The sequence below is a fragment of the Mobula hypostoma genome, chromosome 27 (assembly GCF_963921235.1).
Source record: "Mobula hypostoma chromosome 27, sMobHyp1.1, whole genome shotgun sequence".
Lineage (NCBI taxonomy): Eukaryota > Metazoa > Chordata > Chondrichthyes > Myliobatiformes > Myliobatidae > Mobula > Mobula hypostoma.
In genome coordinates this window covers 31,381,530-31,409,477 of record NC_086123.1, presented here as the reverse complement: position 1 = coordinate 31,409,477, position 27,948 = coordinate 31,381,530, and the positions used below count along the sequence as shown (strand labels likewise).

The following is a 27,948-nucleotide window of genomic DNA, read 5'->3' as shown; positions in this document are numbered from 1 at the left end:
CGGTTACATCATTGTCTTTTCTTGACCTGTGCCAGGGATAGAATTCTCAGTGATTATCGTCATATCCCTACTCTCCTTGTAACTCAAACCCTCCAATCCCATTATTTCCATTCTCTTGTGGGTTTCAGAGCATATATGAAAGCCTAGTCCAAAATGTATGTTCCCAATACTCTGGCTATGGCCTTCAGTAGGTTATTTGGACTGCTCTGCGAAGGCTGGCATTAATTGCGCTTACCTCTTTCCTACACAAGGCATTTTTCGACTTTTCTTTCCAAGACACCAACAATTTTTCTTTCCTTTGGCTGCTTTTAATCCAGGAAGCTCAGCGTGATTAAAATGTTGTGCTTTTGTTCTTCCCCTTCCTCAGCCCAGCTGTCTGCTCCGTGTGTGTCTGTCTGTTACTCCTTTGAAAATGTTCTTTTAAAAATATCACAAAGCATCACACAGGAACCTAAATTAATTCAATCTGCCTGCTGTTCCCTCCCAGCCATTTTGCTGAAATCATACACTGTTCTTGAACTTCAAAAGTGCACTTTAAACTTTCTTCACAACTTCTCACTGAAATATTGTTGGGGCATATTCTGGAGTTATGGAATATAGCAAATACTACTTTCAACAGCAACCAGTCTTCAGATCTGAATATGGATTGTAGGTTGAATTTGAAATGCAGCTCAGGACAATGGTCTTCCTGGAGCTGCAGACTGCGGAGAATTGCAAACCTGGAAACATCCCATTGACCTGAGATGTCTGCATATGCATGAATGCAGCTCAGAGACAGCAGTGATTAATATTCATTTTGGGTGTCTGGAGATCTTGGTGTTTTAAAATGATATGTAACTCAAAGGAAGCATTATGAATGCATTGTGACTATAGAAATTGCCTAGCTGTTAGCTTTGATCTATAGCATTTAAAACTGCGTTGTAATGTTGGATCATGGATCCTCACTCCAAAGTGACTCCAAATACTGTCAGCTTGTGTGTGCTGAATAAAGACTTTTCTACTACCAGCTGTGTCTCTCTGGTGGCTTTTGTTGACAGTCACAACAATAGTACTCCCATGAGTTTTCAGGTAAGCTGTTAGCTCACTGTTGTGTCTGCACAGGACTGAAGGAGCCTCAGATCTGCAGTGCAACATTATGAAAAAGTCACGTGGACCTTTTGGGCTCTTTCCTAGTGAGCTTGTGTTGGGCACGTGGCCAGGTGGTTAAGGCGTTTGTCTAGTGATCTCGAGATCGCTAGTTCGAGCCTCAGCTGTGGCAGCGTGTTTGTGCCCTTCAGCAAGGCACTTAATCACACATTGCTCTAGTCTGTGCGCGGAGTGGCGCCCCACACAGACTTCCAATCTGTGCCTTGTAAGGCATGAAAATGGCCGACGCAGGCCTCTCGTGATCTGAGCCGACGTTCCCTCCCCTTCCTCCTTGTGAGCTTAGGCAGAGGGATGATGTCAGCAACCGGAGGCGATAGGCAGTAGAACCTCAGTTGAACACAGCTTCATTCAACACTGACAATTCCCATTGAACTTGCTGGCTGCTGATAAACAGAGGCTAATCCAGGCGATTTGTGTTTTCTTTCCCAGCCTGACAGGAGGCCTTTCATTCAACAATAGGACAGCACAGTTAGCATATTGCAGTGCCAGTAACCCGGGTTCAATTCCGCACTGTCTATAACGAATTACATTCTTTCTGTGTCCACAGGGGGTTCCACCGGACACTCCTATTTCCTCCCACCTTCCAAAGATTTACGGGTTAGTTGGTCACACGGGTGGAATTGGGTTTAAGATGGTACTGGTGCAACACAGCGATGACTTACTGGCAGCAAACAAAACTGCTAGCTACTTTATTAGTCACACTTTTTCTCAGATGTGATCACTGCAGTCAGTAGCCTATAACTTCCTTTTCAGAGTTGAGCTTTTGAACGGCCTTTATGACCTGGCATTTTTCACAGTCTGGGCTGAAGTCTCGAAGGTGCAGGAGGGTTTGCAATGTTGTGTGCGAGGGACAAATCGAGGCGGCAGGGTCTGGGCCCGAGACTGTGGAGCAAGACAATATTTGGCCAATGTTGGAGCGGACTTGGAGCCGACTTGAAGCAGCAGAACCAAGGCGAGGCAAAGCCGAGGCAGGCCCTGGGCCTGAGAGCGTGGAACAAGCCGATGTTTGACTAATTTAAGCATCAGGCCAAATCAGGAAGGTCATGTATGGGATGGTCGAAGCAGCAGGTCCCAGGCCTGGGAGCCTATCGAAGCAGCAGGTCCCAGGCCCAAAAGCCTATTGAAGCAGCAGCGCCCAGGCCTGAGAGCCCGTCGAAGGTCAGGGTGTGAGGTGCAAACATGGAGAAAATCTCAGGTTCAAGAAGGCAGAAATCTGACAGGTCCTAATTTCTTGAGCTGGTCGAGCGGAGAGATCACTTCCAGATGAGGAATCAAATTCTGTAAAACAAGTGTAATTTTTTTTTTTTTTTTTTGAAGTTTGCAGGAAGTGAATTCCATGATCAATAAAAGGCTAAAGGATGCCATCTTCACCGACCAATGGAGCGAGCTCTTTATGGACACTCTCAGTCGCTTTGGTTACGTGTTGGTAAGTTTGAAAATCCATTCAAATTGTTACCTTAATGCCAATGACTGTTGTTAGTAATAACACTCACTCTACAACCCCACTTTCACCATTCCCTAGTCCCTCTTCCCTGTCTCACCTTATCTCCTTGCCTGCCCATCACCTCCTTCTGGTGCTTGTCCCCCTTTTCTTTCTTCCATGGCCTGCTGTCCTCTCCTATTAGATTCCCCCTTCTCCAGCCCTGTATTCTTTCACCAATCAACTTCCCAGCTCTTTACTTCACCCCTCCATCCCCCTCCTGGTTTCATGCATCACCTTTTGTCTCTCCCTGCCTACTAGCTCTGGCTCATCTTTTTTTCTCCAGTCCTGATGAAGGGTCTCGGCCCAAGACGTCAGCTGTACTCGTTTCCATAGATGCTGCCTGGCCTGCTGAGTTCCTCCAGCATTTTGTATGTGTTGCTGGGAGACCTTGATCATTTCCAAATGCAGATGCTGGAAATCCAGAGCAGCAAACACAAAATGCTGGATGAACTCAGCAGATTGGGAGGCACCTCTGGAGAGGTATGAACAGTCGACGTTTTGGGCCGAGCCGTCATGAATGAACAGGCTTCCTGTCAGGCTGGGGAAGGAAACACAGGTCACCCAGATTCCCCTCTGTTTTGCAGCACCCAGCAACTCCCATGGAGAATTGTGGCTGTTTCAGGTCCTGATGAAGGGTCTTGTCCTGAAACAATGACTGTTTATTCCTCTCCTGCTTGACCTGCTGAGTTCTTCCAGCATTTTGTGCGTGTTCATGATTTGACAACCTTTCCCTTTCTCCTCCACTGTTGAGTGTCTCTGTGATAAAGCTAACCAAGAGGCCAATCACTCTGTGTAGGCTTGGAGCTATGAGGGTCAACAACAGAGGCCAGACTTTGCTCTGGATGAGTAACCATAATTTCCATCAGCTGCAGCTAGCTGATGTTTGGAACTGTCAGTTCTGCATGGATAAGGGATGAAGGCTTCAGCAGTTGGGGACCTGAGCTGGGGTGGGAACAGTCTTGCACTCAACGTCAGTAAGACCAAAGACTTCAGCAAGGGTAACACGTGGGAACATACATCAGTCCCTATAGCGGGGTCGGAAGTGGAAAGGGTAAGCTATTTCAAGTTCCTGGGTCTCAATGTCTCTGAGGATCTCTCCTGGACCCAATATATCGATGCAGCAACAAAAAAAGGCACAACAGCAGCTATTTTTCATTAGGAGTTTGAGAAGATTCGGTATTCTCCAAAAACAGTTGAAAATTTCTACAGATGTATGGTGGAGAGCATTCTGACTGGCTGCATCACCATCTGGGCTACTGCACAGGATCGAAGTAAGCTGCAGAGAGTTGTGAACTTTGTCAGCTCCGTCATGGGCACCAGCCCCCGTAATATCCAGGACATCTTCAAGGAGCTATGCCTCAAAAAGACAGCATCCATCATTAAGGACCCCCATCGCCCAGGTCATGCCTTGCTGTCATTGCTACCATCAGGGAGGAGATACAGGAGCCTGAAGGCACACACTCACTGATTCAGGAACAGCTTCTTCCCCTCTGCCATCCGATTTTTGAATGTACATTGAACCTACGTCCTGTGTGATGGGGGTCCTTAATGATGGATTCCACCTCTTTGAGGCATCACTCCTTGAAGATGCAGTGGAGGCTAGTGCCCATGATGGAGCTGACTGAGTGTACAACTTCTGCAGCTAATTTTGATCCAGTGGAATGTCCCTCGCACCCTCCATACCAGACAGCGTTGCAACCAGTTAGGTGATCACTTACGTGGTCTTTGCAAGGCCCTTTCAATCCACTGGCAGAATGATTGATGGTGAATCAGCACCCTCTCCCCACCAACAACACAACCCGGAGACTCTAACCGGACTCAGTCCGCACTGGTCGGCAGGTCACGTTTTTTGCCTCCCTGTGGTAAACCATGTATCTAGGTCTTTTGGAGTAATTGATAGTGCATCACTCCTCAGCTGCATATTTCTGAAACAGACAACTTTGTGTGGAGCTCAGTCACCGTAAGGATGAACAGAGGAAAAGGTTCCAGGATTACTCTCTTAAAAAGAAGTACAACACTCTCACTGGGAGAGGGAGCATTCAGAATGATTTGAGGATTATTCAAACATCAGGAGCTTAGCGCAAATGATGCAAGAACTGGACCACCTGACTTCCCCACCATCTGTTGGCCTAGTCAACCACCTCAGAGCCTACCAAACCAGATTGGAACCAGGTCACCCTGATGGTCTGCTTAAACATTAACATAGTATTTCAGTGCTGTAGACTAAAATATCAAACCTCACCCTAGCACTTTAGTACTTGAATCTCATTTTAAAAAATGTCAATAAAATGTTGTCAGTTTATGTGGCGTGGAAATGGTTGGATTGTCATAAAAACCCAAACTAATGTCTTCAGAGACAGAAACGTATCACTGGCTGTCCGAGGTATGTCTAGGCTCACACCAAGTGGGTGACTTGTTCCTGCTTTCGCGGTGATGGCCAATAACGTTGGCTCTCCAATAGAGCCCACATGTAACGAGTTCATCAATTTATTTTAAATGTAGGAACAGACACCTTGTGTAGAATGGTGATATTGCGGGCATGTGAACGAGACAGTGAGTGGATGAAGGACAAATCTCTGAGGATAAGGGAGGGATGAGAAAGCCAGGGAAAGATGGAGAAAGTCTAGTATGTAAACTCTGTCTCATCCAAAATTCTGCTCCCAGACTCTGCCTTCAGAACTCTTTTTTTCCCCGCTTATCCCAGCCTCTCAATAATTTCCTCCCTTCACATGATTATTTCCAATTTTGCCTTCGACTACCTCTCAGACCTCCACACTGCTGCAAAGAGGCCACGCTCAGGTTGGAGGAGCAACACTTTATATTCCGTCTGGGTAGCCTCCAACCTGATGGTATGAACATCGATTTCTCGAACCTCTGGTAATTGTCCTGCACGCCCCCCCCCCCCCCTTCACCATTCCCCATTGTTGTTTCCCTCTCACACCTTCTCTTCTTTCCTGCCCATCACCTCCCTCTGGTGCCTCTCCCCCTTCCCTTTCTTCCATGGCCTTGTGTTCTCTCCTTCAGATTCCCCCTTCTCCAGCCCTTTACCTCTTTCACCAATCAACTTCTCAGCTCTTTACTTCATCTCCTCCCCCTCTCCCGGTTTCACCAATCACCTGCCACCGTGTACCTCTTCCTCCCTTCCTCCTCCACCCCCCCTCAACACCTTCCTACTCTGACTTTTCCCCTTTCTTTCCAGTCCTGAGGAACTGTCTCGGCCCGAAGCATTGACTGTTCACTCCTATCCATAGCTGCCGTCTGGCCTGCTGAGTTCCTCCAGCATTTTGTGTGTGTTGTCCTGAATTTTCAAATTCCTTTATAACCAGTACTCTGCCTTCTTGAAAACCACCCCTTTGACTAAATGTTGTTCCTCCTCTTGTCTCTTTGGCTCTACACCTAGTCTTTTGGTCTAACCCACACTGCTCTGAATACTGAAGGCTCGTAGAACATCGCATGGCTGGGTGGAAGGTGCTTTTATAAGTGCCAGTCCTGCTCTGTACCAGTAATACTTCCATGTTAGATGAAATGATTGGTGGTGTTTTTGTAATAGAACTTTAACTAATGTTGCTAAGGCCTAAAACTAGCCCTGATTTTCTCCTGGCCCAGGTGACCTCTGAGAGGATGCAGGGGCAACTGCTCTTAGTGTTTGCCAAATACTACCTCCTGCCAAGCCTGCAGGACATCCAGACAGACTGCACCAGGACGGGTCTTGGTGGATACTGGGTAAGCTTCAAAATCACTGTGGATAGATATTTTCTTTGGAGGGAGTGAACTAAAATCATTCAAACAAATGTTGCTGTGGTGACCACTATACCATTACTCCTTGCTGGTGCTTCTACTCCCTTATTTATCCTTCAACCTTGGAGATTCTGCCTCTCCAAGGTTCATTGGGGCCAAAATGTCCTCAATTTCTTGACCAACCACGTGTGATATGACAGCAAGAAGAGCAGGCTAGTCTATCCTGAGGGCATCACAACAAAGCTGATCCTCAGGACCATAAATTGAGAACAGCGCCCTCTTGAGGTCAGGGCAACTCTAATTCAAATAGATCAGCATTGTACCTGACCTGTCCGGAACTGGGCATGAAGTGCTCTGTTACCAAATGAGCTATGTTGTAGAAGCCTAAACGTAGGCCCAATCACAAATCTGCTATAAGCTAAAAACCAAGTGTAGGTTACCAGGAGGTAAAGGGCTTTGTTTACATTTCACTGACTGTGACTTCAGCACAGATGACAAGCACCAGCAAGGCAGCAGTTCCTAAAATATACATTGTACCCTCCCACCCCATCCTGCCGCAGTATACAATAACATCAGCTCCTTTAGAGCCATGAGGGATCTCAGAAACATGTTCATTCTGCTGTCAGCACAGGCAGAGATTAGAAAGCATCGGGATCTCAGTAATCACCCTACACTGTGATAACCATTCATTTTTTGTGGCACTCATGATACCTGCTCATTCACATCCTGCCAGCATTGTTCTGCTGCCATTTGACATAAGAAGCAGCTCGTTATGCAGGCATGTGAAGATGAACCTAGGCACTAATTACTGTTTGCAGTCGATTAATCTATTCTGTGATGCACACTTGACAATGCTGTGTACACTACATTGAACTTACTGAGGGAAGGTTTGATTGGAGCAATGTATGTCATGTTCTGTACAACTGATCTTGACTGTGTTTATGTTCTGTGTCTTTGCTCACCTGTGTCCATACATATTTATTTATTTACCGAGATACAGCGCGGAATAGGCTCTTCCTGCCCTTCGAGCCACGCTGCCCAGCAATCCCCCGTTTTAACCCTACCCTAATCATGGGACAATTTCCAATGACCAATTAACCTACCAACCAGTACGTCTTTGGACTGTGGGAGGAAACCAGAGCACCTGGAGGAAACCCACGCAGTCACGGAAACTCCTTACTGGGAATTGAACCGGGGTTGCCTATACTGTAAAGTGTTGTGCTAACCACTAGGCTACCGTGCTTCCCTTATATGTATATGCTTAATTGGATTCATGTCCTGTCCTCTTTTGTCCCTATGTATTTGATCATACCCTGAGCTATTATGCCCATATACCTTTGATGGTGCACATATCTGTGTTCCTGTGTTTTCACTGATGACTGTGAGGGTGTTTGTATACATTAATTTCATTCTAAAATTCATTTTGTTCTGGAAGGAAATTGTTCCCATAATCCTGTAACTGAGGGGTTCTCAACCTTTTTTATGCCATGGGCCCCTACCCCTAACTGAGTGGTCCATGGACCCCAGGCAAGGAACCCCTGACTGTATCTAATCATCTATGACTCTGTCTTGTCATGCCTGGATGGAACACATCTATCATCAAAGTCGTCCACCACCCGGGCCACGCCTTCTCACAGTGACCACTTGGGCAGGAGGTATAGAAGCCTGAAGTCCACACCGCCAGGTTCAGGAACAGCTACTTCCCTTCAACCGTTCAGTTCTTGAACCTTAATCACCTCAGTGCTGCAATACGATGAGCACGGTGACCACTCAGCACTATCGTGGTCTTTTATTGTGTTCTGATTATGTCCTTTCTTCAGAATCAGAATCAGGTTTAATATCACCGGCATACGTCGGGAAATTTGTTGTCTTTGTGGCGGCAGTACAATGCAGTACATAAGAAATGAAAAATACCATGAATTACAGTAAGTGTACGTACACACACACACACACACACACAAAATAGGTAAAATAAATAAATAGTGCAAAAATAGAAATTAGAAAGTAGTGAGGTGGTGTTCATGGGTTCAATGTCCATTCAGAAACCTGATGCCAGAGGGGAGGAAGCTGTTTCTGAATCGCTGAGTGTGTGCCTTCAGGCTTCTGTATCTTGTCCCTGATGGTATCAGTGAGAACAAGGCACGGCCTGGATGGTGGGGGCTCCTAATGACGGATGCTGCCTTTTTGAGGTGACGCTTTTTAAAGATGTCCTGGATACTGGGGAGGCTAGTGTTTACTTTTGTGTAATTTATGCTGTTGTGAATGTTGTGTTCCTAATGTTGTGTGCTTATGATAGTGCTGCAAGGAAGTTTTCCGTTGTACATGTGCTTGTGACCATAAACTTGACCTTGATTTTGACACAGATGAACACTGACTAATTAGAGCTCTATTTACACGCAGTGTGGCGCGTGGCCAAGTGGGTTAGGCTGTTTGACTAGCGATCTGAAGGTCGTGGGTTCGAACCTCGGCCGGGGCAGTGCCTTGAGCAAGGCACTTAACCACACATTGCTCCAGTCTACCCAGCTGAGAATGGGTACCGGCAAAAATGCTGGGGGTTAACCTCACGATAGACTGGCGTACTATCCGGGGGGCGGAGGGGTAGTCTCATACTCTCAGTTGCTTCACGCCACAGAAACTGGCATAAGCACTGGCCTGATGGGCCACAAGGCTCGTGACAGACTTTAATTTACATGCAATTAGAAATGCACATTTGGGGTTGGGGGGGCGGGGAACCATTTTTCCACCTGAAGCTGCCTTCCCAACTCCTAGGAGACAGTCGTAGCCAGCCCTGGAACACCACCTGATAAGCTCAGTGAATTCCACTCCTGTTGGGAATAGATACTAGGCCCCAAGTATTTTAGAGGCAAAGGAATCAATAGCTCCTGTAGGGTAGAGGAGTTTACTTTTACCACCTGTGTTCATTAGCCTTGACGATTCACCCCTTGGAGCCGCAGGAACCTGTTTCAGTTATTTCAGAGATGCCCGTCTCTTTCTGCCTCCTGCCCTGAACTGATGAGGTGTGGCTGTCCCTGTGTCCTGCCCGCCGAATGTGAGAGTATGGTGCCCCTCAGAAGCGTGGATGTCAGTGACCGTGCTCTCCATTGTTGTGCAACAGGGGAATAAGGGAGCGGTCAGCGCCAGGCTGTCTCTGAGCGGCCACATGATTTGTTTCCTCAATTGCCACTTGCCGGCTCACATGGAGAACTCGGAGCAGCGGATGGACGACTTTGAGAGCATCCTGCAGCTGCAGCAGTTTAATGGCCCCGCCGCCAGTGGAGTCCTCGACCATGAGTGAGTATGGGTTCTGCCGCCTTGCGTTCTGGGCAGCAGCCTCCAGCCTTCGAGGAGACGAACTAGAGTTGTTATCACTGACGTATGTCATGGGATTTGTTGTTTTGCAGCAGCCGTAAAATGCATTAATATAGAAAAAAACTGCAAATTACAGTCAGTATATATACATACACACATATATATATTTATTTCTATATAATAGTTAAATCAGTCAGTCAGTCAGTGGGTGCCGTCCCGAATCCAGGGTTGGTGGCTATGCACCTCCATCTTCTTCGATCTTGCGCTCTTTTTCTGGCCTCAGCATAACTCAACCCAGTCCATTGCCTCACATTATCGTACCAATTGGTTCGCTGCCTTCCTCTTTCCCTCTTTCCTTCTATCATTCCTTCCAATAACAATTTCTGCAGTCCACCACCTCTTAACAAGTGCCCAGCATATTCCAGCTTCCTTTTCTGCACATTCTTCAGCAACTCCTTTTCTCTCCTCGCTCTCTTCAACACTTCCATATTACTGACCTTCATCACCCATCTCATTTCCTGCATTCTCCTTAAACACCACATTTCAAATGCCTCCAGTCGTCGTTGCGCTTCCTTGCATAAGGTCCACGATTCGACTCCATACAACAGACTGCTCCAGACGTAGCATTTCCAAATTCTACAACACAGCCCAAAGTCCAGCCTCTTGCCACATAGCATTGTCACTCACTCAGGCTCCAGAACGTTGATCTTGCAATCTCAATTCTTTGTCTAATTCTGTATCACATTTCTCATCCTCTGTGACCATCTGTCCCAAGTACACAAACTTCTTGACTTGCTCTATGCCTACGCCGTTAATTTTGATACTGATTTTGGGGAATTCTTTCTTCCGTGATACTACCATCATCTTCATCTTTGCAGCATTTATTTTCATTCCAAATCGTTCTCCTTCAGCATTTATCTTACCTACTATTCTGAGTAACTCATCCTCAGTTTCAGCTAACAGCACTGAATCATCTGTTAAATAAGTAGTGCAAAAATAGAAATTAAAACAAAGTAGTGAGGTAATGTTCCAATCACAAACAAGAGAAAATCTGTAGGTGCTGGAAATCCAAGCGAAACACACAGAACGCTGGAGGATCTCAGCAGGCCAGGCAGCATCTGTGGAAACGAGTACAGTTGACATTCTGGGTTGGGTCCTGCCGAAGGGTCTCGACCCGAAACGTCAACTGCACTCTTTTCCATAGATGCTGCTTGGCCTGCTGAGTTCCTCCAGCATTTTGTGTGTGTGGCAGTGAGGTAGTGTTCATGAGTTCAGTGTCCATTCAGAAATCAGATGGCAGAGGGCATTACATAAAAGGATTAGTATAAGAAATATTTAGATTAGATTTTTTTTAGATTAGATTATGAGGACACCCGGTCCTCTTTTATTGTCATTTAGTAATGCATGCATTAAGAAATGATACAATGTTTCTCCAGAATGATATCACAGAAACACAGGACAAACCGACTGAAAAACTGACAAAAACCACATAATTATAACATATAGTTACAACAGTGCAAAGCAATACCATAATTTGATGAAGAACAGACCATGGGCACGGTGAAAAGTCTCAAAGTCTCTCGAAATTCCCATCATCTCACGCAGACGGTAGAAGGAAGAAAAAAAAAACTCTCCCTGCCATGAGCTTCCAGCGCCACAAACTTGCCAATGCAGCACCCTGGAAGCACCCGACCACAGCCGACTCTTGAGTCCGTCCGAAAACTCCGAGCCTCCGACCAGCCCTCCGACACCGAGCACCATCTCTGCTGAGCGCTTTGACCCTGAAATAAGATAGATAGATAAATGGTAGAAAAGGAGACCAGCATGGCGAGGTACTGTTCATGGGTTTATGGGCCGTTCAGAAATCTGACAGCGGAAGGAAAGAAGCTATTCCTAAACATTGACTGTATGTCCACCTCCTCCCTGATGGTAATCATGAGAAGGGGGCATGTTCTGGATGATGATGGTCCTTAATGATGGATGCTGCCTTTTGAAGATGTCCTCGATGCTGGGGAGGGTTGTGACTGAGATGGAACGGGCTGAGTGTATTGTATGATCTCTGCACCTTTTGCATTGGAGCCTCCAAACCCGCCGATGACACAACCAGTCAGAATGGTACACCTGCAGAGCTTTGCGAGAGCAAGAGTAGAGTAGAGTAGAGTAAGGAGGTCTGGCTGCTGTTGAAGGAGGTGGTCGCTATGGAGGCTTTTGGTGAAGTTGCTTCCTTGTGGGGTGATTTGCTCTCAACAAGGGAAGGAGTTGGATTGCAGAGGGAGCTGTTGGACCTGCCACTCAGCAAGCGCAGGAAAATAATGAATGGTGAAGGATGTGCAGCTGCAGACACCTGCTGAGAAAGTGATCTGGGCCAGGGGTTTCCACCTGGAGTCTACGGACCTCTTGCTTAATGGTAATGGTCTACGGCGTACAAGACAGATTGGGAGCCTCTGATCTGGGCTCCCTTCCAGTCACAGAAAAAGCGAGCGAAGGGCTGTGAGGGTCAAAAAGAAGAAGAGCTTTCAGATTCAGAGAGGTGTGGGAATGGGTTGGGATGAAAACGTAACTCTCCTTCTTGTTGGCTGTCACTCTTTTGTGTTTCTATACAGCATTGTCTTCTGGTTCGGTGACCTGAACTTTCGGATTGAGCAGTATGATATTCGCTTCATCAAAAATGCCATTGAGAAGAACAAGTTGGGTATGCTGTGGGAGAAGGACCAGGTATGGTCAATGGCATGGGCATTTCTTGTATCTTGTCAGGACGTGGAAGGAAGCCATTCAGCCCATTGAGTCTATGCTGGTTCTCAGAGCAATCCCATCAACACTACTCCCCCACATTTCCCTTTAACCTATTATCACTCCCCTGCCGACCAACTCCGGTCAATTCTCCCACCACACACCTACACAAGGGGCTATTTACAATAACCAATTAATGAGCCAGTCAGCGCAGAGGGATCCAGAGCACCCAGGGGACAACAATACGGGGAATAGGCAAACTCGACAAAGGCAGCACCTCCAGTCCTGTTGCCCGAAGAGGCTGGAACCATGAGGGAGCAGTGCTCTCTGCCTGCCATTGTGCCACCGGTCCGTTCTTTCAGGTGTCACAACCAGCACCAGGCCATCGTTAAGATAAAAGCCCTCTCTAAATTCAGCAAGGGTATCTTTATGTCCAGAAAACACGTGGCTCAAATGAGGATAACATTTCACTTCAAGGTCCAAGTTTCACTCCAGCCTGGAACATGGGATACTGTTGTGTATTTAATTTATCAGTAATGTTTGATTAATACTGTAAATGTATTGTTTGATTCAGCGTTCTTTGTGGTTTAAATAATTTATTACAGTTAAATGTACGAAGTATGTGAATGTCACACGTCATGTCGCTACCACGTGATACATGCACACCTTCGCTTAAAGTAAAAACTAACTTAGACTCGCATTTCAGACTCTCCATCTTTTTCGTTAAATTAATTTTATGTTTTGGAGTTACAAAACATGATAGTGGTGATGAGTAAGTTTTAAAACGATCCCAAGATGGCTACCTACCTGTTGAAACACAGCGAGACGTTCGAGTTTTTAAAAAAAGCGCAGCGAGAAACGGGTGAGAAAAAGCAGCGCTGTGTGTGTTTATTCGGAAGGGGAAGAGAGAAATGGTCAGGTTTAAAAACAAGGATAGCAAATGAACAAATTCACAGGTTCCTGAACAGTGAGTACTAGGCAATAATAAAAATTAAAACAAAAAGCAGAAATGGTCCTCTTCTCGCATGTCGACGCATTGTCTCACTGTGTGAATGCTGAGGGTTGCTGCAGCTGTTTATTTTCCCCCAGTCAGGACAAGCGATAAGTGTTGATTCCAGAATATTAGTGTTGCTTATAACAGCAGGACCACAGAGCTCCACTTTGTGGGGCAGGACAGTGACAAGCGGGTCTGTACTGAGAGTTAATGATAAATACCATACAATCTGTCCTCTCTGTGTTCTTGGCCCAGCTTTACCTCAGTTAAATCCATCATGGATATTCAGCTACTCATTTTGTCATTGCCTGAGGAAATGGGGCCTGATCAGCAGGTGTGTTGTCATGACAACACAGCCATCTTGGGAAATGCAGAGTGATAAAATTCAGGTGTCTTGAGACCGAACAGAAAGCTCTCCATCTGCCTGCCAAACTGGAATGAGCAGACCGCAGGGGTGGAAATTTGAAATAAGGAGTGAGCCAGTGCAAAAACATTCAGGTGCAGGGTGTTTTAAGAGTGGTTGAGACCTCCTTTGCCATTAGTTTCCTCCCTTTCTTTAATGTGTGCCTGCCCCTCAGCCGTGCCGCAGGCTGTCCACCCTGAGGGTCCCTAACTTCATGTGCAGCTGGTACTCGATCAAACTGAGTCTTTCTTTGAACTGCACACAGGAATTTGCCAGTGCATGTTCTTGCTCTCTCAGCCCTTGATGTCCAGTCAGCAGGCATGTCCTCTGTTGTGTATTTACTATTTAATATTTGAGTAACATTGCAAATCAAAGACTCAAATTGCATTTATTATCAAAGAACGTATAAATTATACAGCCTTGAGATTTGTTTGCTTACGGGCAGCCGCAAAGCAAGAAACCCGAAAGAACCCAATAAAAAAAATAAAGACCAACCCCCAGTGAGCACAGAGAAAAAAAACAACAAATCATGCAAACAATGGAAGCGATCGACAGCAACAGCATTCCGAACCAAACGGAGTCCTTGGATCTGAATCTTTGGAGCAGCCCAGAGCAGGCCCAAGGCCTCAGAATCAGTTCATTGTATTAGCTGGGCAAATCAAATATGTCCTTGATTAAGCATTCTTTATTTGTTTAAATAACTCGTTATGGGTTATATGTAAAAAAAAACACGTGAGTTGCACGTGTCACGACGCTACCACGTGATGCGTGAAAACAGAGTACATTAGCTTTCCTGGGCTCCATCGTTTGGCTTTCAATTAGTTGAAGGTTTTGGAGTTACATAACGTAACACCCTCCTGCACTGAGCACGTACTTCCATCTAGTGATGCTTTGGCGCTCTCCGGTGCACAGAGCCCATTCCAAGGTGGTATTTCAAAGTGCAGAGAAGTTATCCTCCTGTTCTGGACATTTTTTAAAAAACCCATTCATCATTAATAAATCTGTTGATACTTACCCTGTATAATCCCTGAAGTCTAAATGCAGGACGCGAGAGAGATTATGCCCAGGATGGAAGTGGCTAATATGACGAGGAATGCATAATTTTAAGGTGATTGGAGGAAACGATAGGGGCGATGTCATAAGTAGTTTTTTTACACAGAGAGTGGTAGGTGTGGAACGCACTGCCAGAGGTGGTGGTGGAGGCAGATGCAGCAGGGAAGTTTAAGAGACTCCTAGATAGACACATGGATTTTTAAAAATTTATTGAGATACAGCTCAGGGTAGGCCCTTCTGGCCCTTCAAGCCACACCACCCAGCAACCCCTCCCCCCCAATTTAATGCTAGCCAAGTCACTGGACAATTTACAATGACCAATGAGCCTACCGACCGGTACGTCTTTGGGCTGTGGGAGGAAACCGGAGCACCCGGAGGAAACCCACGCAGTCACGGGGAGAACGTACAAACTCCTTACAGGCAGCGGCGGGAATTGAACCCAGGCTGCCTGTACTGTAAAGCGTTTGACTAACCACTGCGCTGCCGCGCTGGAGGACTATGGGGAAGGAAGGGTTAAATTGATCAGCGTAGATTAAGAGGTCGGCACAACATCGGGGGATGAAGGTCCCATACTATGCATTCTATTCTGAGCTCTATATTCTCTGATATGCAAACCCATGTTAAACATCATCTCCCAATGAGGGCATTTGTTTACATGCTTAATGTTTCAATCCTGAAACGTTTCATTCCAATACCATCAAGAAATTATAGGTGGATGGAAGGTTAACAAAAATGTTCAAGCCTGTTTTCAAACCCTGAACAAGTGTCACATCCCCAGCAGCCCACTGGAATCCCTGGCCGACGATTATTCAAATTGGAGTAGTAGCACCCAGGTTGACATTGAGAGCCTCAACTCCCGTCGCCGGGAGTACGGAGGATGGATAGCACCAACTCCCTAGCCAAACAAGCCAGTACTTGCCCAAGTACAGCAGTGTATGCGGGTCCCACGTTGGCCTCATCAGCAACTCTCAGGGTCTACAGATCTGGAATGGGAGTAAGTCATTCATCTTCACTCTGAAAGCGCTGTTTGTGATGAAGGAAGAGATGGGCACTCAGTTTGACTATCCCGGACCAGTGAGTTGTGAGCACCCCCTGCAGTGAGTTCGTGGAACTGGCTGTACAGAATTAGAGGCAATATGCTCCCAGCTGTTGTCATTCCATGACGTGACCCTCTGTATTTTCCCGCCAAGAAAGATCTCCAATATGCCCTACTCCTTTGGTGTCATCAAGAGGATGTGTCCACAATTGTCATGGGGAAATGTTGGAGATGGATTGGCCATGTGGTGAGAAGAGAGGGCCAACTCCATCATCAATACAGGACTTCACTGGACCCTTGAAGGGCAGAGGAAACGCGGGAGACCAAAGACAACTGGGCACCGTACCACAGAGGCAGAAATGAGGATCCTGAACTCTACCTGGGGCACAGTAGAGAAGATGGGCAAGGACAGACAGAGATGTAGGACCTTCACTGCTGCCCTAAATGCCAGAGGCGTAATGGGCTGTGAGCAAGTACCCCTCACTGGCAGAACAAGCAAACCAATCGCAGTGTCCTTGTCCAGGTCAACGTCTCCAACACTGAAGGTCGTAATTACACTCAGTTTACTACACAGCGCAGGCCACGATGTGTCGCCAAACATCAGACTGGTTGACACTCTGTCCTAAATTTGGGAATGTGAAGATATTGCAGGCAAGCTGGGAAAAGAAATTCAAGGAACAAGTCAAAGCCTGGATGAAGAAATGAAACATCCCCATTGGCATTTTGGCCTCTCTGTCCTGAGACTGCTCAGAGTGGAGGAGAATTCAGAAATAGTATTGAGAAAATTTTATTAATGTACTGGGGCATACAGAAGTGGTGGAAGAAGCAGACCTCACCAGCTCATCTGCGGCAGATTCATAGAGTCCTCCAGTTTGGAAGCAGGTCCGTCGGATCACTGAGTCCACATTGACCATCAAGCACCCATTTACACGGATCCACGAAGCTGTGAGAGAAGTGTGCAACATGGAGGCTAAGAAGCGTGGCGGCAGGGCGCGGGCCCACGACCGATCTCGGTGACCGAAGCCCCGAGGAAGGTTGAAATCGTCAAGGCCGGTGTGGAGGGTGAGTGAGTGTTCCGCGCCATCTACCAGCCTCTCGCTCACTGCTTTCGGACGAAGGTGTCTGCGTGCGTGTGTGTCTCTCCCTCTCTCCCCATCTCCCCCTCTCTCCCCCTCTCCTCCTCCCCCCTCTCCTCCTCCCCCCCTTCTACCCCCTCTCCCCCCCTCTCCCCCCCTCTCCCTCCCTCCCTCCTTTGATGCTGTCAGAGGATGGCACTGGAACAAAGTTTAATCAACAGTTTGTGGATTGTGGACTCTGATTCACGGTTTGATGAGTTTCTAGCTTTTGTTGTTGCTCCTTTTTTTGTCACTGGTTTGGGTGATTTTAAATCAGGGCAGCCTGCAAATAAGAACCGCTGAGCTGAACTGAAGTCTACCTTTTGACTTTGTGCTTTATATTCTGTGTTTTTTGCTTGTTTTTCTGTTGCCGTTTGCATGGGTTGTTTTTTTGCATGTGGGGGTGTGGGGGGGGGGTTGATGTTTTTTTTTCTTTGACCAGGTTCCATGGTTCTTTTTTGTTTTGTGGCTGTCTGTGGGAAGGCGAATCTTAATGTTGTATACTGCATAATACTTTGATAATAAATGTACTTTGAATCCTTTAAACCACAGATCTGGTGCCTTGGTCACAAATATTCACAGTATGTCAGCAGTTTGGCTGAGGTGACTGATGCGTAACATTTCCAAGTTTGCTGATGGAATGAAATGATGTGGGAATGTGAATAGTGAGGGAAAAACAAAAGATCCTCAAGAATACCTCACAAACCAGAAAACATCCGTAGATGTTGGAATCCAAAGCAACACACACAAAATGCTGGAGGAACTCAGCAGGTCAGGCAGCATCTATGGAAAAGAGTAAACAGTTGACATTTCGGGCTGAGACCCTTCATCTGGACGAAGGGTCTTCATCCTGATGAAGGGTCTCGAAGGCCTGAAACATGAACTGTTTGCTCTTTTCCATAGATGCTGCTTGGCCTGCTGAGTTCCTCCAGCGATTTATGTGTGTTGCTCAAGAGTATGTAGTTGGATAAGTGAAATGATGGCTATCAATGTGGAAGACAGCGCACAGTGTGGAAATGTGTGAGGTTAATACCGATGGGAGAAAACCAAATACTGTATGGTTTACAGTTTTTAAATTAATTTAAAATTGTGAGAGATTGAAAAATGTTGATGTTCAAAAGGACTTGAGAGTGCGTCTACAATTACAATTAAAAGTTAATGTGTAGATTTATCAAATGGAAGACAAATGGTATGGTGCCTTTTATTGCAAGAGGATTTGAATACAAGTATAAAAATGTCTTGTTACACTTACATAGGGCTTAGTGCTTGGTGAGACTACAACACCTGGAATGTGTGAACTTTTAGTCTTTTTATGCAAATAAAAGGACATATTTGCCACATTTGGAGTGTGGATTCGTTCCTAGGATAGCAGGCTTGGCATATGACGAGAGATTGAATGTTCTCTGGAGTTTCGAAGGCCAAGAAACAAAATACTGCGAGGTCTTGATAGGGCAGATATCGGCAATATGTTTCCCTTGAGGAGACCAGAAGGAGTTCGCGGTCTTAAAACAAGGGTAGGTTATTCAGGACTGAAATGGTGAGAAGTTTCTACAAGCTGAAGGTGGTGAATTCTTCGGAATTCTCTACACTAGAAGTCTGTGGATGCTCAGTCATATATATGATTTCTGGATGTAAAATGAATCACAGGATTGTAGAAAAACATAAGCAATGGTTTTCAGGTTGGAGATCTATTGCTTTGACAGAATAAGAACTGAATGGCCTTCCTTATGCTCTTGGAGCCTTCCATTGGTCCTGAGTTCATAGCGCCCTCTCCTGGTCACATCGGTTCTGAGCAGTCTCTGTGTGTTTCTATTCAGTAAATCAGCTATTTTTCCAGCAGAGGTGTAGACTGCCCTCTGTGCATTTGATCAAATTAAGTTTATAAAAAATAATTATTTGTTCAAAGTTATAAGGGTGGTGCAGCAAAATAAGTCGGGATGAAGCAAACATATTGATTGAAGTAATTCAGAATCCAGTGTCTGCCTATCATTGCCTTCCAGTTAAAGACTGGCTATTTAAAATATCTCTTAATATCCTCTCCAAAGTTGAAGAAGTAAAATAAAAGAGGAAGATGAGGAGACCACATAGTCCGTAGGGTCAGAACAACAGTGAGAGTTCAGATTGATGGGTTGGCGCATTTTTTATTTGTTCAAGTCTATTGATTGAATATTTCTGGTTTTAAGTTCTTTACGTCTAACGTGAGCACATCAGATTTGAAGAAACCATAAATCCAGTGGAACAAAACTGAACCACTGCTTAATCTGGAAAACGAATGAAAATCAAACTTTGCTGGAAGTATCCAACAGGTCAGGCAGCATCTGCAGGGAGAGAACCAGTTAGCGTTTCAGGTCAGTTACCTAGAATGTCAGCTTTGTTTTCGTTGCTCCTCTGATAGTCCACCATCTCCAACAACACCTCCTTGCTCAATATTGAGAATTAGACTTGATTATGTGTTTATTAGGACCCACCACCTTCTAATATAGAGGTGAGATTGAGCCGAGGTTGACATTTGTCAATTGATGTTGAAATAATTTGCTTGCCCTGGTCAGTACCCAGCTTATTAACAATACTACTTGTCTTTTGTCAGTTGAACATTGCAAAGGTGATTGAGCCTGCACTAAACGGATTTCAGGAGGGACCTCTCAACTTCAGGCCAACGTACAAATACGACGTGGGCACAAACACATTTGACACCAGGTAGGACTGCGCCGACCTTCTCTGCTTGTGACACATGGGATGTTTTTTTATTTGCGTTGACCTTCAGTTTGGAAAGTCATTAGATTGTAGAAGTTTGAATACCCATTGATCGTGCAGCTTAACTAATTGTATTTGGTTACTCCTCATACAGAATGGGAGACCTTAGCAAATCTCATCTACCAGGTGATGGATTTAAAACTATACCAATATACACTCCATCACAGGAATCAGTCTATTGAATCGTCACTGGACTCCTACCGTATCTAAAATGGCACCTATATTTCAATGGGGGTTAAGACCATAAATGATAGGAGCAGAAATTAGGCCATTTGGCCCATCAAGTCTGCTTCACCATTCAATCATGGCTAATTTAATCTCCCTCCCAACCCCATTCTCCTACCTTCCTCCTGTAACCTTTGACACCCTGGCTAATCGAGAGCCCGTCAACCTCCATTTGAAATATACCCAAGGATTTGGTCTCCACAGCCATATGTGGCAATGAATTCCACAGATTCACCACCCTCTGGATATGGAAATTTCTCCTCATTTCTGTTCTAAAAGTACATCCTTCTAAGGCTGTGCACTGTAGTCATAGACTGTCCCACTATTGGAAACATCCTCTCCATGTCCACTTTATCTAGGGCCTATCAAAATTAGGTAAGTTTTAATGAGGTGCTCCCCTCATTCTTCTAAACTCCAGCGAATACTGGCCCAAAGCCTTCAAACACTCCATGTATGATAACCCTTTAATTGCTGGGATCATTCTGGTAAACTTCCTCTGAACCCTCTCTACTGCCAGCGCATCTTTTCTTAGATATGGGGTCCGAAACTGCTCATAATACTTCAAATACAGTCTAACCAACACCTTACAGACTTTCTTTTATATTCTAGTCCTCTTGAAATGGATACCAACATTGTATTTGCCTTTCTTACCACCAACTCAACCTACACGTTAATCTTTAGGGAATCCTGCACTAGGACTCCCAAGTTCCCTTGTACTCAGATTTCTGAATTCACTAGCCATTTAGAAAATAACCTTTGCCTTTATTCCTTCTATCAAAGTACCTGACTAAAACACTAAAGTAATCCCTCTGCCTACACAATGTCCTTAACCCTCCATTCTCTGCACATTCTTATGCCTACCTAATAAGGTCCTCTTGAGCACCTACATCTCATTTCCCAACACTATAATCCCTAGCAGTGCATTCCAGGAACCCATCCCTCTCTGTATAACATAAACTTGCCCCTTGCTTCTCTTCCGACCTTAAATTCATGACCTATGGTATGAGACTTGGGTGGCAGGGTGGAGATACGTCTCTATCAAAGAAGGTGTAGGACACTCCTTCCCTCCGCTAGCCTGCAGGTCACCCTTTGGGCAAGGTGTAGCATCTGCTTAGCCCCCGATCAGGGTTGCGTGAAGTCATGGGAGCAGGTGGTGGATGGTCGTATGAGCAGCCGGTGCACGTCACAAGTCCTGGTTATGCGACCACTGATGCCAGACAGACAATCTCTTGATAATAGCTAGAGTCACCCATCTTGTACAGACACTGCCCAGAAGAAGGCAATGGCAAACTACGTCTGTAGAAAAATTTACCAAGAACAATCATGGTCATGGAAAGACCATGATCACCCATGTCATATGACACAGCACATAGTGAATGAAATGAATGGTGTGAGATATTTCTACTGTGGGAAAAATATACCAGCTGTCTACCCTATCTATCAGATCTTCTCTATCTGGTGTAAGACACACAAAATGCTGGAGGAACTTAGCAAGTCAGGCAGCATCTACGGAAATGAATAAACAGTTGATGTTTCGGGCCGAGACCCTTCATCAGGACTTGGCTCAAAATGCTGGCTCTTTATTCCTCTCCATAGATGCTGCTTGACCTGATGAGTTTCTCCAGCATTCTGTGTGTGTTGCACTGGATTTCCAGCATTTGCAGAATCTCTTGTGTCACTATCGATGCCGTTCTTTAGCTAATAAGACAGAAGCAGAAGGGTTACAATCTGGGTCTGGCCTAATGCTCAGGAGACCAAGATTGAAATCCCTTAAGGGCAGTGAGGGAATTTAAATTCAGTTAATTAGGTAAACCTGGAATTAATTAAAGAACTGATGTCAGTAATCGTGACTATTACAGATATAAGAACCCAATTAATTCACACACATCCTTTAGGGGATGGGAATCTTCTATCTTTAACATGAGAAATCCTGCAAATGCTGGAAATCGAAAGCAATGCTGGGGCAGGGGTGCAGTGCTAGCTGGAGCGCACCGGTGCGCGTCCGGCACATCTTTAAGGAAAAAGCCGAAATAAAGAAGCTAACTAATTAGGTGCCGCCCAGGGTGATTTGAGTATCTCAGAAACTGCCGATCTCCTGGGATTTTTACTCACAACAGACTCTGGAGTTTACAAAGAATGGTGCCAAAAACAAAAAAACATCGAGCGAGTGGATTTAACAAGATGTTTTTGCTCACATAACAGCCACTCACTGGATTTTTTTTTGTTTTTGGCACCATTCTTTGTAAACTCCAGAGTCTGTTGTGTGTAAAAATCTCAGGAGATCAGCAGTTTCTGAGATACTCAAATCACCCTGGGCGGCACCTAATTAATTAGCTTGTTTATTTCGGCTTTTTTCTTAAAGATGTGCCGGACGCGCTCTGGTGCGCTCCAGCTAGCACTGCACACCTGTGCTGGAGGAACTCAGCAGGTCAGGCAGCGTCTATGGAAATGAAAGTACAGTCGACATTTCAGGCCGAGACCCTTTTTCAGGTCTGAGAAGGAAGGGGGAAGATGCCAGGATTAAAAAGGTGGGAGGAGGGGAAGGAGGATAACTGGAAGGTGATAGGTGAAGCCAGGTGGGTTGGAAAGGTAAAGGGCTGGAGATGAAGGAATCTGATAGGAGAAAGGGACCCGGGGGATGTGATGGGCAGCTGAGGAAAGGTATAAGGCCAGAGTGGGGAATAGAAGAAGACTGGAGGGTGAGGGATGTTTTCCCTCTCTATCTTTACCTTGGAAGATATTATGCAGCACAAATCCATAGCAAATTTCTTGACTGTTGTCTGTCTCTGGAGAGGCCTGGCTTCGTGCACAGCATCACCATGGCTGCAGTATGCTTTCATTTTACTGTTGTAATTTTCTGATGGTTCCTAGTTCTAAGAAGCGCAAGCCTGCCTGGACAGATCGGATTCTCTGGAGGGTGAAAGTGTCTGACTGCTACGACTCATTGCAGAATTCCCCGTTATTGGCGAGGAATAACTCTCCAGCCAGCAAAAGCAGCCACATTGAGGTGTTCCAGCATGCCTACCGTAGTCACATGGAGTACCTCATCAGCGACCACAAACCCGTTACTGCCATTTTCTGCTTGAAGGTGGGTCATTGCTGAGAAACAAACCTTGGAACAGTGTGGGGGAGAGGACTGGAATAGGGACACAAGATCTTCATCTGCCGTTGAGCTGATATATAGATGTTAGTTCCATTGAAATTTCAGATGTGTAGTGGTCTTGCTCAGAAGAGTTTCTGTTTCCTACACACACAGTGGCTACTTTGTTAGGTAGACCTGTACACGTGCTCATCAATGCAAATATCTCATCAGCCAATCATGCGGCAGCAGCTCAATACATAAAAGCATGCAGGCATGGTCAAGAGGTCCAGACCAAACATCGGAATGGGGGAGAAGTGTGATCTCAGTGACTTTGACCGTGGAACGATTGCTGGTGCCTGATGCTGCTGATCTCCTGGGATTTTCACACATAACAGTTTCTAGAGCAAGGGTTTGCGACCTGGGGTCCGTGGACCGCTCGGTTAATGGTAGGGGTCCGTGGCATAAAAGAGGTTGGGAACCCTTGCTCTAGAGTTTACAGAGAATGGTGTGTAAAACCAAAAAAAAAAACACCCAGAGAGTGGCAGTTCCGTAGACAAAATGCCTTGTTAATGAGAGGTCAGAGGAGAATGGCCAGATTGGTTCAAGCTGACAGGAGAGCGACAGTAACTCAAATAACTACACATTACAACAGTGGGGTGGGCAGAAGAACATCTCTGAACACACAACACATCAAACTGTGAAGTCGATAGGCCACAGCAACAGAAAACCACACCGGGTTCCTGATAAAGTGAACGCTGGGTGTACTTCTGTCTTGCATTTAATATATAAGGGGACCAGAATTGATTATCACCTGGAAATATTGAATTAGGTTTAACTCTCCCTCTCTCAGCAATTATCCTATTGTCACTTTTTACACTGTTTCAAATTATACTAGACTTTGTGCTTCAGTTTTGGACTCATCACTGTTGTTTCTATTATGACCGTGTATACTGTTTACTTTTTGAGCTTCAAGCAAACAAGGAATTTAATTGCTCCCTGATGTAAATGACAATTAGTCTATCCTAATCTAATTTTTCACTAATTAATCTACTCATGGAGCTGATCACGGTTAGCCTGCACCCTGAATACTCAGAGCTCCAATTTCTGTCTGTTTTTCCTATCTGCAGTTTGCCCAGAAACTTCAGGCTCCGTTGATTCAGCTGCAGGTGGAGGATGAATGGAACAAGGCCTCGGATGCGGTGGTCCGCTACAGGATGGCAGACTCCTTCGCCAAGAGTTCGTGGGACTGGCTTGGCTTGTACAAGGTCAGCCCTTCACAGTCAGAAATTGAAGCTCAGTGCCAGGCTGCTCTCTGTAAGATGTTCAGACCTGCATCCTCGGGGTTTAAGAGGTGTGTGAGGGAGCAGAGTAACACGGCAAAGCTGATAGTATTTTACACTCCTGCCTCACATTTCCAGAATCCAGGATCTTGTACAGGAGCAGTGAACTAGCCCAGATTAATTATTGTTGTCTCAGCTGTCCGAATTCTAACCTCGTTCTCCATTCTGCCCTTTGTTCAACTCCAGTGGCATGTGGGACGCGGTTTGACTCCCAGCTGGCCAAGTAAAGCTGCTCAGTGCTGAGATTCAAAGCACTGCTGCCTCCTCCAGCCCCACTCTCCTAAGCATAAATTCAACAACCTGTTGACGTGATCGATGCCAACACTCTCATGCATTTGACTTAGATTTATCGAGGATGAAGAAGAGAATGATTCTGTCAGAACACTGCATATATCTTTGCCCTTCTCTCACGGGTGTCCTGTTTATGGTAGAAGCACTACAAATGAAGTAGTGGTGGGTGTTGTGTGTGTCTGGACAAGCCCTTGAGGGCAGGTATGACTGAGAAAATAAGTGAAAGCTGCCACTATTTTATAAGATTACATGTTCCTCTGGGTTCTGGTAATCCTATAATACTTAAATTTAGTGATAAAAGAAAAATCGAGAGTTATAAGTTAAGTAAATGGGACAGATGGAAGGGCTCTTCTTCTCTCTTCACTTGCTGAGGAAATATGAAACAAAAATTGCAAGTGGAAGTGTTATCAGTGACTGGGAATAAGCCTCAGCTTTCAATTGAGATTTGACCAACAACCCATATCCCCTTCCCTCCGCACAGTTTCTTCGAATGAACCGAGCGTTTTAGCAAATGGAATTGTTACAATCCCCTCGGAGTGCAGAGTCATGTCTGAGCAATCTTTGAAGAAGCTCGATATAACTAATTTCACTAGGATATAATGCAGCTTCCCTCCCTGCAATCAAACTCAATAGCAATTGAGCTGAATTTGCAAGGACTGGAGAGGTGATCAAAGACAGGCAGATCTGACGTAGGGAGAGCACACAGTGGAAGACTTGTGGTCAGATGGTGGTGCTCTCTCTCCTCTCCACAAGTTCAGAAATCTTGATTGAAATTTGAGAATATTGTGTTGGAAGTGCCATCTTTTGTTTCAACAAGAGCACAAGCTGCCCCATTTCTGACCTCACAGCTGTGTTTTAAGGACCAGATCTAACATGCTCCTGGACATCCCATGAAGGACATGAAAGATACTACACAAGCAAAATCCTGTCTGTCTTTCTTGCATGGAAAAGCAGATGGAGCCCATGTGGGCGACAGAACCTTGGCTCCTGTTCTGCAGACTCAAAATTCTGCTCAGAAGAGCCAGCGCGATTACTGACAGTTTGAACTCAGCCTACATCTTGAATCTTCAATGGTATTATTCCCATCCGAACCCCAAAGCGATATTCGAAGTTTTGACTGGCTTCTGCCCCATAAATCTAACATCCAGTAACCTGAACACAACTCTGTCATGGGCAACTATCCCATGTGAGACCAACAATTGGAAGCAGTCGGGGATAACCTTGACTTTTCAATTCAAAACAAATACTGATTTTGCAATGTAATAGTATCTCAAGTCTCAAGTCCAGTTTATTGTCATTTAACTATATGTGTGTATATAACGTATTTAACCATATAAGGTAAATAGAAAGGAGGCAATGTTTCTCCGAACCAGAATGTAAAGCACAGTAGTACACAATAACTTAAGGTAAGGATAAAATCTACAGGTGAATCATGCAGAAATAAAAAATAAAGTGCGTAAATTAAATATTTGGAAGGTACGGAACAGATTAACCGGTGACACTTCAAAGGCAGGGAGTTCAGAAGCCTAATGGCCTGAGGGAAGAAGCTGTTTCCCACCCTGACTGTTCTTGTCTTTGTGCATCAGAGTCTCCATTCTGATGGTAGAAAAGTCAAAAGGGGTGCTGGATGGATAGGCGGGATCCTTAATAAAACTATTATCAGAGACAGCAAAAAGAAATGTAACAGGCGGATATAATGGCCTTACAGTCTTATTCAAGAATGACAGTAAGATACACGTATTATACAATTTATTTGCTATTGGTCCTTTTGTTTTTGTTGCTCTTGTAAGTTGGTGTATCTGTTGGTGACAAGCTCTGTTCACCTCACTCTTTGCCCTGACAACCCAAGAAAACATTTGAGAGTCTCCCTGATCAACCTCAAAGGTTTCGCATGTTGTGCTGTAGCTGAGCACAATTCAGCGCGCATTGGGAGCGGGCTTGTCTGCCGTGGTAGGGCGCTGAAGGATTCCCATCTTCATCATCAACATCAGACTGTGAGACAAAAGTGGTCAGTCAAGGAGACTGATGGAAACAACATTCATTTTCTGACGTGGAGATGTCCCAAAATTTTCAACCAATGAAGTGCTTCAAGGATAGTCACAGGTATAATACTACACCCATTTCCACACAAAATCCCACAAATACCATGTGTCTTTATTTAGGAATGGTGAACTTCCCTGCTGTGGGATCTTTTGTTTTCACCAGTTCCACAACCAATGGATTCATTTTCAAGGACTCTTTATCTCATGTTCTCACGATTTATGGCGTATTTATTTATTATTATTAGTTCTTCTTTTTGTATTTGTAGTTTGTTGTCTTCTGCACTCTGGTTGAATGGCCAAGTGGATGCAGTCTTTTACTGATTCTGTTAAGGTTATTATTCTATTGTGGATTTATTGAGTATGCCCTCAAGAAAATGAATCTCAAGGTTGTATATAGTGACCTATACGTTCTTTGAAAATAAATTTACTTTGAACTTTGTATAGAGATACAGGCTTCTTAAGCTTATTTTAAGGGCACCTTTGGAAGGTCTGTAGTTGGAATTGGTATCCTTTAGCCTTGAGGTGAATGTGTGATCAAATGTTACTTTGGAGTGGTGGAAAAATAACAAGGTTTTGTCCTCCCACTCCATGGAATCCTGTCACCAAACTGTCTGAATTCTATCAGCCAATCCACTCAACTCAACTGTGAACTGACTCCACAACCTGTGGGATCACTTTCAAGGACTCTACAACTCATGTTCTGAGCCTTTTTTGTTTGTTTGTTTAATCTATCTATCTATATCTCTATTTACAGTTTTGTCGTCTTTTGCACATTGTCAGCCTGTGTAGTTTTTCACGTATTCTATCATATTTCTCCATTCTACTGTGAATGCCTGGAGGAAAATGAATATCAAGGTGACCCACAGGACTGTGCTAAAAAGGGCGCATATACATTGCTATGGTGCCTAAGACTTTTGCACAGTACTCTTATATGCACTTTGATAATAAATTTACTGCGGCTCGAGGGGCCTATTCCGTGCTGTGTCTCAATAAAATAATAAAAATAAATAAGGGCTTTGAATGTCTGGTGGTGAACGTTTGTGCGTCCGGAGAAACTTCCAATGAAATTCCTGTTTCAGTGATTGGATTCTGAAATAGGGGTCTCTCTACCATCCATTGGAGACATTTATCAGAAGCATTGTATACACAGGACCCTTAGTACTATTAAGGGTCCCACCCATCCATCCAGCATCCTCTTTGACTTCCT

General features: G+C 45.1%; 2 protein-coding genes across 7 annotated transcripts in view; one reads left to right on the top strand and one right to left on the bottom strand.

Moving 5' to 3' along the window:
* Positions 1–27,948, top strand: part of inpp5jb (inositol polyphosphate-5-phosphatase Jb) — a 111,566-nt gene that overhangs the window by 71,021 nt on the left and 12,597 nt on the right. For all 6 annotated transcript variants that reach the window (XM_063034499.1, XM_063034494.1, XM_063034495.1 and 3 more), the window contains 7 exons: positions 2,464–2,572; positions 6,236–6,352; positions 9,483–9,658; positions 12,280–12,391; positions 19,595–19,704; positions 22,858–23,074; positions 24,196–24,333. In XM_063034499.1, the coding sequence (XP_062890569.1) occupies positions 2,464–2,572; positions 6,236–6,352; positions 9,483–9,658; positions 12,280–12,391; positions 19,595–19,704; positions 22,858–23,074; positions 24,196–24,333 (979 nt within the window). The remainder of the gene's footprint in view (positions 1–2,463; positions 2,573–6,235; positions 6,353–9,482; positions 9,659–12,279; positions 12,392–19,594; positions 19,705–22,857; positions 23,075–24,195; positions 24,334–27,948) is intronic.
* Positions 10,934–27,948, bottom strand: part of pla2g3 (phospholipase A2 group III) — a 58,636-nt gene continuing 41,621 nt past the window's right edge. The window contains exon 7 of the mRNA XM_063034501.1: positions 10,934–11,457. Within this exon, the coding sequence (XP_062890571.1) occupies positions 11,274–11,457 (184 nt within the window). The 3' untranslated portion in view covers positions 10,934–11,273. The remainder of the gene's footprint in view (positions 11,458–27,948) is intronic.